The 12734-nt window shown below is 40.6% G+C and overlaps 1 protein-coding gene and 1 long non-coding RNA gene across 2 annotated transcripts; both read right to left on the bottom strand.

Annotated features, from left to right (window-relative positions):
* Nucleotides 1-5225: 5225 nt before the first annotated feature.
* Nucleotides 5226-6582, bottom strand: LOC142180664 (uncharacterized). Its single transcript, XR_012709293.1, has 2 exons — nt 6233-6582; nt 5226-5572 (listed from the first exon to the last, which is right to left on the bottom strand). It is a non-coding gene; the product is annotated as an uncharacterized LOC142180664 (long non-coding RNA).
* Nucleotides 6583-8538: 1956 nt separating this feature from the next.
* On the bottom strand, nt 8539-12366 carry LOC107774150 (uncharacterized). The gene is made up of 5 exons (XM_016593629.2): nt 12126-12366; nt 10196-10293; nt 9655-9745; nt 9380-9583; nt 8539-9278 (listed from the first exon to the last, which is right to left on the bottom strand). Exons 1-5 carry the CDS (start codon nt 12336-12338, stop codon nt 9144-9146), a joined length of 741 nt encoding a protein of 246 aa, XP_016449115.2. The 5' UTR covers nt 12339-12366; the 3' UTR covers nt 8539-9143.
* Nucleotides 12367-12734: the final 368 nt, after the last annotated feature.

A 12734-nucleotide genomic window follows, 5' to 3' on the forward strand; every position in this document is an offset into this window, starting at 1 on the left:
AATAATCCAATGTCATACCAGATCATAATTTTGAATAACGACAATGGTCTCACATGACCAACGACAATAACTGGCACAAGAATTTATACACGTACCTTATGGTTATGATGTCTCATTCGGACCCTTCTCTGGAGGAGGAAATAAGTAGGGATATCTAGACTTCATGTTTTCCTCGGCCTCCCAAGTCATTTCTTCCACATTGTTGTTTCTCCAAAGTACTTTTATGGAGGCTACATCCTTATTCCGCAGCTTGCGGATTTGTCGGTCTAGGATGGCAACCGGAACTTCCTCATATGATAAGTCTTCTGTAATCTGTACATCATTCATGGGCACTACTCGGGTAGGATCATCAATGCACCTCCGTAACATAGATACGTGAAAAACCGGATGGACAGACTCCAATTCCGAGGGCAGTTCTAACTCATAAGCTACTTGGCCCACTTTCCGAATGATCCTATAAGGCCCAATATACCGTGGGCTAAGTTTGCCTTTCTTGCCAAACCTCATCACACCCTTTATAGATGACACCTTTAAGAGTACTCAGTCATCAACCTCGAACTCTAAGTCTCGTCACCGCACGTCAGAATATGACTTCTGGCAACTCTGAGCTGCCAATAGCCGATCCCGAATCAACTTTACTTTTTCTATGGCTTGCTGAACCAGGTCTGGCCCATGTAATCCAGATTCTCCAACGTCGAACCATCCTATAAGCGACCTACACTTTCGTCCGTAAAGATCTTTGTATGGAACCATCTGAATGTTGGAATGGTAGCTATTATTATACGTGAACTCAATAAGCGGCAGATGATCATCCCAGCTACCTTTGAAGTCTATTACACAAGCTCGTAGCATATCCTCCAGTGTCTGAATAGTATGCTCAGCCTGTCCGTCTGTCTGGGGATGAAATGATGTACTAAGACTTACTTGAGTCCCCAATCCTTTTTGGGACCTTCAGAAGTTAGCTGTAAATTGAGCTCCTCTATCCGAGATAATAGATACAGGGACACCACGCAATCGTACTATCTCCTTAATATAAAGCCTTGCATAATCCTTTGAGGAATATGTAGCCCTGACATGCAGAATAAAAAGATTTTGTAAGCCTATCAACAATCACCCATATCGAATCGAACTTACGTTGGGTACGAGGTAAGCCTACGATGAAGTCTATATTGATTATCTCCTATTTCCAAGTCGGAATCTCCATAGCCTGCAACAATCCACCGGGTTTTTGATGTGAAATCTTAACCTGTTGACAGTTAGGACACTGAGCAACAAATTCTGCTATATCCTTTTTCATTCCATCCCACCAATATACTTCCTTGATGTCATGATACATTTTTGTCGCTCCTGGAGGGATAGAATAGTGAGTTTCTCCCACAACCTGCCGATGCAGCCCTGCAACATTAGACACACATAATCGCCCTTGATATCTGAGGACCCCATCTTCTGTAATTTCAAACGGTGTCTTCTCCTTCTGAAGAATGGTATCCCTATAATGAACTAGCACAGGATCCTCGTACTGGCGTTCCTTTACTTCAGTTACTAAAGAGGATGTTGTCGTATCCTGAGTAGTAATTCCAATACCACCTAAGTCCAGTAACCGAACTCCAAGACTAGCTAGCTAATGAACCTCATAGGCTATCCCCTTCTTTTCTGGCCGTAAATACGACATGCTACCCATAGATCGACGACTTAAGGCATCTGCTACAACATTAGCTTTACATGGATGGTAGAGAATGATAACATCGTAATCTTTCAATAACTCAAGCCATCGCCTTTGTCGCAAATTCAACTCTTTTTGCTTGAAGATATATTGCAGGCTTTTATGATCTGTGAACACATCAACATGAACACCATATAAATAATGCCGCCATATCTTAAGTGCATGGACAACTGCAGCTAACTCGAGGTCATGGGTCGGATAATTCTGCTCATGCTTCCTTAACTGCCTTGAAGCATATGCAATTACTTTCCCATGCTGCATCAGGACACATCCTAACCCGAGACACCTGAGGCATCACAATACATGGCATAACCATCTGGACCTTCTGGAAGTACTAGAAGTGGTGTTGAGGTCAACCTGTTCTTAAGCTCTTGGAAACTCTGTTCACATGCCTCTGTCCACTGAAACTTAGTCGATTTCTGTGTCAGCTTTGTTAATGGTGCTGAAAGAGAAGAAAAACCCTCTACGAACCTCCGGTCATATCCTGCTAAGCCTAGAAAGCTACGAATCTCTGTCGGAGTGGTAGGTCTAGGCCAGGATTTCACAGTCTCAATCTTCTGAGTGTCTACCTTTATACCTCCATCGGATACAATATGCCCCAAGAATGCTACGGACTTTAACCAGAACTCACACTTAGAAAACTTAGCATACAATTTATTATCGCGGAGGGTTTGGAGTACTGCTCGCAGGTGATCCACATGCTCATCCTCTGAACGTGGATAAACTAGAATATCATCAATAAAGACTATCACGAACAGATCCAAATAGGCCGGAATAGGTTGTTCATCAAGTCCATAAATATGGCAGGTGCATTTGTCAACCCGAAGGACATAACAAGGAACTCAAAGTGGCCATATCGGGTCCTAAAGGCTATCTTGGGATTATCTTCCTCCTGAACTCTGACCTGGTGGCACCCCAACCTCAAATTTATTTTTGAAAAACATCTAGCTCTCTGCAATTGATCAAACAAGTCGTCTATCCTTGGAAGTGGATATTTATTCTTAATAGTTACCTTGTTCAGTTGCCTATAGTCGATACACATCCTTAGCGAGCCGTTTTTCTTCCGTATAAACAATACCGGTGCACCCCAAGGTGAGGTACTAGGTCTGATGAAACCTTTCTCCAGTAAATCTTTTAACTGCTCCTTCAACTCCTTTAATTCGGCAGGTGCCATTCTGTACGGAGGGATAGATATTGGTTGCGTTCCCGGAAGCAAATCGATGCCAAAATCAATATCTCGCTCTGGAGGAATAACCTGGAAGTTCATCTGGAAATACATCCACGTACTCCTTTACTACTGGAATAGACTAAAGTGTAGGTATCTCAGCATCTGTATCTTTAACTCGCACAATATGATAAATGCACCCTTTTGCGATCATTTTCCTGGCCTTCATATAGGAAATAAACCTGCCTCTGGGTGTCGCTGTATTACCTACCCATTCAAGGACTGGCTCACCCGGAAAATGAAATCTAGCCGTCTTTGCTCGACAATCAACTGTGGCATAACAAGCTGCCAACCAGTCCATGCCCATGATAACATCGAAATCCAACATCTCTAGTTCAACTAGGTCGGCTGAGGTCTAACGACCACAAACTGATACCGTACAACCTCGGTAAACACGTCTAGCGATAATCGATTCTCCGACCGGTGTAGATACTGCAAAAGGATCACTTAGTATTTCAGGCACTATACCAAATTTCCGCGCAACAAATGGGGTAATACATGATAAAGTAGATCCAGGGTCTATCAAGGCATAAACATCGTGAGAACAAATGGTCAACATAGCTATCACAACGTCTGGTGAGGACTTTTGGTCCTGTCGACCTGCTAGCGCATAGATACAATTCTGGTTACCACCTGAATTGGACCCTCTACCTCCGCCTCGACCTCTACCAGCCGAGGCTGAGACTCGCGCCCTCAAGGATGCACGAACATAGCTGATCTTGTTGCTGAATTCGCTGGTTGCGCCATTTCCCCAGAATCTCTATTTGTCAATCTCGCATCATATGCCCTGGACGTCCACATGCATAACAAGCATCAGAACCAGCTCGGCATTGGCCCAAGTGTCCTCGACCGCAGATGGCACACTGCGGCAGAAACGGTCCTGTCTGTCTCGAACCTTGTTGTCGCTGCAAACTTGACGCCTGAGAGCTCTCACCTGGTCTTGACTGAGTATAGTGGTCATACCTTTAACACTGTAGCTAAGGTGGCGGAGGTCTAGGTGGTCGTTCGAAGTACTGGGGCCTATAACTACCCTGAGACTACTCCTGAGACCTGGCAAATCTCATCCTCTTACGCTGCCCTGACTCAGTCCTCTCCGTACTCTGCTGCAGATGCCTACCCCTCTCTATATTTTGGGCAAATGCCTGAATCCGCGAGATATTCATACTATCCTGTAATGCAGCGGTGGCACACGCCTCAGTCAACTCTAGGGACAACCCCGCTATAAACCTGTGGATTCTATCCCGCATAGTAGTAACTATGGATGGTGCATATCTGGCCAATGAGTCAAAACGGAGACTATATTCTCGAACACTCATATTGCCCTACTTGAGGGCTAGAAACTGATCGAGTCGGGCTTGTCGGATTTCTCGTGGTAAGTACTGGTCAAGGAAGGCATCTGAAAAATTCTCCCAAATGGCAGGAGGTGCATCACGTCCTTGGGACCTTTCCCATCCCTCATACCAAATGATGGCTATATCTCGGAGTTGAAAAACTGCTAACTCAACTGCCTCTTTCTCCGTGGCATGCATAACCCGAAAGATCCTGTGAAGCTGATCTATGAAATCCTGTGAGTCTTCCCTCTGATCTGTCCCCGTGAACTCTAGGGGATTCAAAGCAATAAACTCTCGGACCCTTGAACACCCAAATCCCTCAGAAGGTCCTGCACTAGCGGATGCCCTAGCCTGTTGTTGGGTAGCTACCAACTGTGCCAACAAATGCACCGCACTCCTCAAGTCCTGATCTAATGGAAGCGGAGGGGGAACTGGCTGTGCGGTCTCCCTAGGAACTCCTCAGGTGGCGGAGGAGCCGGTAATCGCTGGGTAGGGGTCTCTCTCTGCGACTCCGATTGGGCCCCATCTGCTGGGGGTACCCTGCTAGTCCCCTCACCTATTGCTATTTCTCCCCTCTGGTTAGCTGTAGTCTTCCTAGTTACCGTCATCTGTGCATGCAAACGTCAACATGTAAGTTTAACTCAAATTTCCTATAACTCAGTGCTACATCACGATTTAGTTTTGAAAGAAGGGTAACCAACTCCTAAATGTCTGTAGTCCTCTGCTTATATAATGTGGTGCACCACACATTTATAAACAAGACCCTACTAGACATAGCTTGTAGACTCCCTAGGACAGAACTGCTCTGATACCACTTTGTCACGCCCCAAGCCTAGGGGTGAGACCGGCACTCGGTGCCTCAACTATCCTTGCGTATCACTTGCAACTAAGAGACTCTGAACATGTAATGTCATATTTTGGCCATGAGCCACATTGCAAGATAATGTGCGATGCAAAATATAAAACTGAATAGAGACTAACGCTGACTAAACGTCAACATAAAGCTGGGCCGGCAAGACCGTCATAATTACTACAACTGACAAGCCAACAAAATATACGTACAGGGCCTACAAGCCCAACATACTGTACTAACTGACAGGATATATAGCCTCTATTGATAGATGTACTATGATTGGAACAGGACCCCGACCTACCCTTAACCCATCTACATATATGCACAAGGTGTACTCCAAACTGCTAGACCCGGCAACTCCGAAAGAGGGGGAGCTTACCGATAAGGCTGAACTCGGGCATACACCTACTGAGAAGGTCTACTCGTCTGTCTGTCTGAACCTGCACGTATGAAATGCAGCGCCCCAAGAAAGGGACGTCAGTACGAAATAATATACCGAGTATGTAAGGCAATATACTAAAGCTGAAACTTAACTGATAATATAATAACTGAAAACAACTGGGAGTCAAGAAAATCTGAAGATATGCTCATCTGCTGATATTGACTCAACTCTCTCAATATAGTGAGTAAAATAGCTGTCCGGCCCTATAAGGCTCAGTATACATATATATCTGCTCTTCCGTAGTAAGCTCGGCTCGCTCATAAGTGCTCGGCCATACTAGGCTCTGTATCTCGACCAACTGGGCTCGCTCATAAGCGCTCGACCACAATAGGCTCGGTATATAACTTACCATCTTATTAGAGGTTGCCCAATAGAGGCCTGCCCATCGATTATAGCTCGATAGTAATGAAAATACTTTTAATACTGTATATATGTAAACTCTCTACTCTTTTGACCGGAAGAAGGAAATACTCAACTGAATATGCAGTCCCGATAAGAAGAATATGGTAACTTACAAAACTAGAAAAATATATGTAATTTGCAAGACTAGCAAAATATACGTAAATTCTGGATACGAATTTTTCTTTATGCCTCGTTATCAGACTTGTGTAATTACGATATCATGCTAAAATGAAGGAAAAACTTAGCCTTAACATACCTGTTCCTAGAATTTATTTGAACAAAATGAAGCTTTCTGCTTCTTGCAAAATACGAACGAACCTAGGCTTGGATTGAACAAAATTGTTGTTGTTCTTTGAATTCCAATCGAACTTTGGCTAAATAATTTGGACGAAAGCAACTTCTGTTCCAAGATCTTGGATTTTAAAATCCAAGGCAGAATGTTGTTTAACCTAAGGAATTTGGACGAAATGGATTTGGCTAAGGAATCTCTTTCCAAGTTAATCCAAGGCAGAATGTTGTTTAACCTAAGGAATTTTGGACGAAATGGAAATACTTCTTGGCTTAAATGCCAAAGTAATGCTTCTTCTTTTCACGTTAGTCCATGGACAAAATGTAAAATGATCTTAAGTGTAATGTTTTTCATTTTAAAGGATAAAGCTCACAAAAAGTCTTATCTATAATTTGGACTTTGACACATGTAAAGGTGATTGATGAATCACCTTAAAACTAATAAAGGGGCTGCCACGTTCTCAGGGTATAATTGATTAAATTTTGTCCGCTTATTAGTTAGCTGGGTAATATTTTGTTACCCGGTAATTAACCAATTACCCGTATAATTTAAAAACTGCCCCAAATTACTTAAAATTTTATTTATTTTAAAATACTTTATATATACTTTATATATTATACTACCGTGGCCATATGGTACCTTGCATGGTATTAGTTCATAATTATCGGGTATTATCGCTCGATCCATATTTTATTCCAAACTGGCCACACCCAACGAAACTCGTTTTCGTTAATCCGTGTACCCCTTTATCCTTCATAACACTTATTTATCGCTTGTTATAAATAACGTAAGTACGTTAACGTCAAGATGATCTGATCCTCGAGTCTACGTTGGCTAACTGAAAACGAAATTTTACGTACGAAAACGCGAGATGTAACAGTAATGTTGCTAAAATATTTTTAAAATAATTCCTTTTTGTTTGATATGTTATATATAACCATAACAAAAAAAAGTCTTATTTGATAATTAAATAATTCATAAGAAAACAACACACATTAATTAAAACTTGATACGAATTGGGCGGGTTGGGCTATGACCCAAATTTTAGCCCATCTTGACCAGTCCATCTCAGCCCAAATAACTTTTGGGTGGGTCATTTATTGACTCATCCCATTTTGACTCGCCCAAAATCAGCTCAACCGCCCATTTGACACCCTAAATATAAGTCAAACACATTTTTCAAAAGATCTCTAACATGTATATAGCTCCATTCAGTTAAAAGGCCTTTCACTACATTAATAATGTTAAAAAAAATCATTAAAATGAGCTCCTATTTAATTGGAAACTGTATAATATGCCCTTTAAATACTTGAGGAGCAGGCAAAATTAAAGGTTCCATATGGAATTTAAGGTTACAACTCTAAGTTCAAATCTTCCTACGAACTTAAGAAAAACTTGAGAAGTGCTTAATATCTACATCCTTACTTTGGTGGAAGCAGTGTTGTCAAAGGCTCATTTAAGGCGCACTTAAGCCCTGAAGCTCAGAAAAGCTCAAGGAGGGCGCTTCGCCTCGCTTTAGTTGCGCTTCAGTGTAAGGCAAGTCACTAAGGCGTGCGCCTCACTGTCCATGAGTTCTCTCTTGAATCAAGCAACACTAAAAAATAACTATAAAAAAAAAGTGTATTAGCTGTAAAGGAAAACATTATAAATGAATTTGTTACTTTGTTCTTGAATTACAAATATATTATATTTTTTCCCGTAGCTGCTCCTTGCGCAAATAGACCTAGAGCGCTTTTTAGAGCTTTTCGCCTTTGACAACACTGGGTGGAAGTAGTAATATCCAAAACAGAATTTAGCTTCATGCTAGTTGTAGTACCAGCCTTCAGACCAGAAAAAAACTCCAATTGAACTGAAATTGCCAATGTCCCAATAGTGAGTGTAATTCTCTCTTCATTTTTGCCCAAATATCATAAAAGGGGCACAATCTGGAATAGTCGATCAACATATTAATGGCCTCTAATAGCTGATCAACACATTAATAAGAGGTAAAGTCAGAAGACTATGACCCTCTTAAAAAGAGGTGCACTGATCAAAAGTTTGAGCAACCAAGAGAGTGGTTGGGCAATTATCGATTCTGGTGCTGAGCTTGTTTGGAATGAAATGGGTGATGCCAAGGACACGAAGGCTTGTTTTGGAGCTAGATGGGCTGCTGATGCTGGAAAAAACTGAGGCAAATAGGGAACAGTTCTAGTTTGCTATCTGTTGGATGATTTGGAAATAAGGAAATCAGAGATTTTTAAAGGGCTAAACTACACCAGTACATTTTTTTAAAAAAAAGGGGGAAAGGGGAAGGGGATGCTATACTACTGATGGAGTTTGAACCCTACACCTCAATTGTGGAAGGCAGGGAGCTCACCAAGTGAGCTAGCCCTCAACTCCCAACTACACCTGTACATATTTTAAAGTTATAGATGTTTAAGTCTTTTGCCTCACTGGTGCAATTTAACAAATGTCTATAATGATCGAAGCATGGTAGAATTCATTAGTACACTGCACTTGTGACCTGTTCCATAAACTGCAGCCGGTTTTGCTGCTGTAATAGGGAACTCGGGTCACTTTTTTATTTGGGGGTTAATTTTGTAGTGTGCAGCAGTGTCTTAGCGCTTGGCTCCTCACACAAATAAAATTTACTTCCCAAAATGTTGAGCAATCAAGGGGACTCTTTTTGGGCCCTTAGAACCACTGATACCCCTGCCACAAACAAGGAAAATAGTAGAGAAAAGCAAGCAGATAGAGCATATCAGAGCTTGATGTTACCCTGCTGCCAATTCTGCAGCTTTGCTCACACTAGAATCATGCAATTTCTTCACCTCATCCGTGCTATCCCAGGTTCCAGTCTCAACTTTCTTCCCTTTTTCCAACTCTATATCACTTCCATCTACTTCAGAACTAAGTCAAAAATCTGCTGAACCTCTTTAAGCTTTCCATCGTACGAAGACCTTTGATCAGATGGAAGTTTTGCTTTTTTTCGGTTGAACAGCATCACATAATGGTTGGACAATGCCACCAGCTCCTGTGAGCAAATCATATGATCAAACTTATGCTTTTCAAATGAATAAATAGATAAGGGACCTCAAAATGTAAAGAAAGCCACTAGTATTAGTAGGAAGAGACCTCCAAATGCTCGGGACCACCATAAATATAAAAGCATCGGTCAAATGTGACTTCCTCAAAATACTGATCTTCATCTATTTTCCCTTCAGCATCTTTGGAGATCTTGTCAACATTAATACCAGTTTCTGCAATCAGAAGATCCATAGTTTCTCTCCCCAGCAGCTCAATCACTTCCATTCCTTTAGCAGTGAAAGTTTTTCCAGTCTGCAGAAAGGTTCAAATATAACTAACAGAGCTGAAGACATGGAAAAAAGAAAATCAAATCTTGAGACAACCTCTAGTATCGATGGTCCAACGGAACCGGTTGTGGCAGGTAAACCACCATGCTGAATTGATTCTGCAATATCTACAGCTGAATTCTCAAGCCTGAAATTATAAATACAAAATATCATTGGCTTAGCAAATTCAGCTGTGCCACATGATGGAACGCCCAGGAAATGAATCAAAACTGAACATGGCTGCAGGGCAACCAGTTCTCGTGCTTATTGGAAAGTTTCTTCATTTTCAGCTTTCCTTGATGTAATTGTGCGTGCATGGGGGCAAATCATTAAGTCATGTGTCATATTTTATGATGTTACACCATGCTACCGCTATCCAATAGCACATCGGAACATTTAAGTTAAAGTTTAATCCCCAATCATCTGAAACCTCCATAAAATCAATTGGTACATCATTGCTTCTTAAACACCCCATGATGCAGGAATAACTGCTTAAACCCAGTTTAAAAGGCTGCTCCAATCTAGCTTTGTAAACTTCCTGAAGTGCGGACTGAAGAATGACACAATTATTTGACAATTCAGATATTGGTAGACATACTTGTGGACTAAATCTGAACCTCCTTTGATTGTGTTTCCTAATGCTTGCCAAGCTCCTGAAGCAAAATTCTCGACTGAATGGTCAATAACTTTCAAACCCTGCAAATTACTCTAGCATGGTTAAAAGCATGGCCATATCAAACAAATAAAGCAAATTTACCTCTACAATTAAGATAATTCTCTATAAATGGTAGAAAAAGGGGATGGGAGGGCCTCACATGCTTATAAAACCTTGCAAAAGAAATACATCTCAATGTGTATCAATTGAACTAACATCTAACATCTGTTTAATATCACTTGACTGGCCAAGTAATGAATCTTCACTAGCTTTCTCTAATTTTTCTAGAGCAGCCTTGCGTCTCTTGTCACTCTCGTCTCCAGTTTCCACTTCACCAGTAGATATTTCAGAATCGTCCTTATCTGAGGCGTCAGAGTCTACCAATAGAGCCACCTGGGAATTTAAGGTCATCTGTCTAAGAGTATTTTCCTTCCATAATGTTGAAAGAACAAGTAACCCAAGCTTGTGCGACAAATAATCAAGATCAAGAAGGATAATAACAGGAAAATGTATATGGGGCTTGAATTTTGAGACCCTTACTTCAGTCAGAAGGTCTCAACTCATTTTATTGAACTAAGCTGTATTAACAGACTCTAGATCCTATAAAAAAACAGAAGGTGGGAAAGGAAAAATAACTCAATTTAGATGGCATCCCCAATGAATGCAATCTAGTCATAGGACCTTAAAAGAGAATTCAAGCTGCAGTACTGTAACCAAGCTCCAGCATTTAGATGAGCCTCTTTCAAACACAAGAACTAGCTAACATATGACAACAAAACAAAATCTGAATGTAAGGCACCTATCATCTTTATTTACCGAGCATTTGACAGTGGTTTTGATGATATAACAAAAACACGTAGTATAGATTTAATCAGTTCAAGGGATCTTTGCCTTCATGGAAAACCACCTAGCCCTGGAACAAGTTTCCTCTCGATACTACTGTTTCATTGCTAATGAAGATCTGAAACAATGGGCATCTTGCCTAAAGGAAGACATCAGCTGCTGGGCTAGCATAACTTAATAGGTTACCAGAGGTCCACCAAAATCCCGTTATAATTGTTCTCCTCAAGTTTCAACATGGCTTACCAAACTATTCCTAATATCGACGTTATTATATTACTGACATACATAGGTGAAGGATGTCATAGTAGCAATTAAAATATTGCACTTATGATAAAGAATACTTTGTCATTGCAGTGTGTAGTTAGGGAAAACTGAAAACCTAGACATGCGACACCAAAAGATGACAAAATGCAAGTAACACACAATTAAGCAAAGAGCAATATGAAACGTCCATAAGTTGCATAACCTATCGATCAATCAACTATCGACTAAGTGTCAATTCCAAATTAGTTATGGTCTGCTACATGAATCGTCTATATCCATTGTACTCTATTAAAGCCTATTTCATTCCTATAGAAGAGAAAATCATGCTAATGGGTTTTGTTAACAAGCAAAGAAGAGTACCATGCGTTACAAACGGAGTATTCACCACGCCACTTTCAAAAGGAGAGACACATAAAATCCCTTAGTCAGATATTAGATCAGTTAAATACTTGCTTTGCCAGAAATTAAAAATTACTGTCATTCAAAGTTTATTCACACGAGGTGAGCGACATCATCAGCTTCCAATCATCAATGAGTCAATCAATCAACTATGCCTCAGTCACAAACTAGTCGAGTTCAACTACGCGTATCATTTACATCCCCCCCAATACTCAGAGTTTGTCTTTAAAAAAGGCAGAATGTACAAAATGAACTTACTATTACATTTGATTCGACGCTGCATTTTTCTTAGATTCTATTTAGAAAAATGATACTACAAAATAGATAATGAGCTACATTTATTTATGCAAAAAACAATGAGAAGTACATTGCGGGATATCTCTTCAGCAGCAACAGTAGCAGCCTTCTGAAGGTCCGTAAGATAAGAAAACGCAGAAAATCCCCAGCCACCGCCCCATCCTCCTCCACCGCCGCCGTCTCCCGGCGGAGGAGGTGGCTGCGGTGTTGACTCAGCAGCTAAAATTGGTGTTTCTTCTTGTGGCGTTTCCACCATCTCATGATTCGTCGTTTTGTCTCCCATTTTTCCGTTAGAGAGATTTTGAACTGTTTTAATTCTCCCTTATATGAAGGAACAGAAACTTTGAAGGGTTGATAGTAACAACTAACAACCAACAACACGACGCCGTATTGCTCCAACATTTGGTAGACTAAGGGGTGTTCGTAAAAAACCGAGCCAAACCGACCAAAAAAAATACTTTTAGGTTTGGTTTGGTTTTAATCAAAAAATAACCGGAAAAAATCAAACCAAACTGACTATAAAAGTAGCTATTTAAATTTATTATTATACCTATATATATGTATATTTTTATAGAAAGTTTCTAAAATTTTATGGTACATATTAGTCATTTGTATTTTTAGTCTAGTTCTTTGTTATTATAATAATCTAATTCTTTGCATTTACATTCTAATTTGATTG

This window comes from Nicotiana tabacum, chromosome 5 (assembly GCF_000715075.1).
Source record: "Nicotiana tabacum cultivar K326 chromosome 5, ASM71507v2, whole genome shotgun sequence".
Classification (NCBI taxonomy): domain Eukaryota; kingdom Viridiplantae; phylum Streptophyta; class Magnoliopsida; order Solanales; family Solanaceae; genus Nicotiana; species Nicotiana tabacum.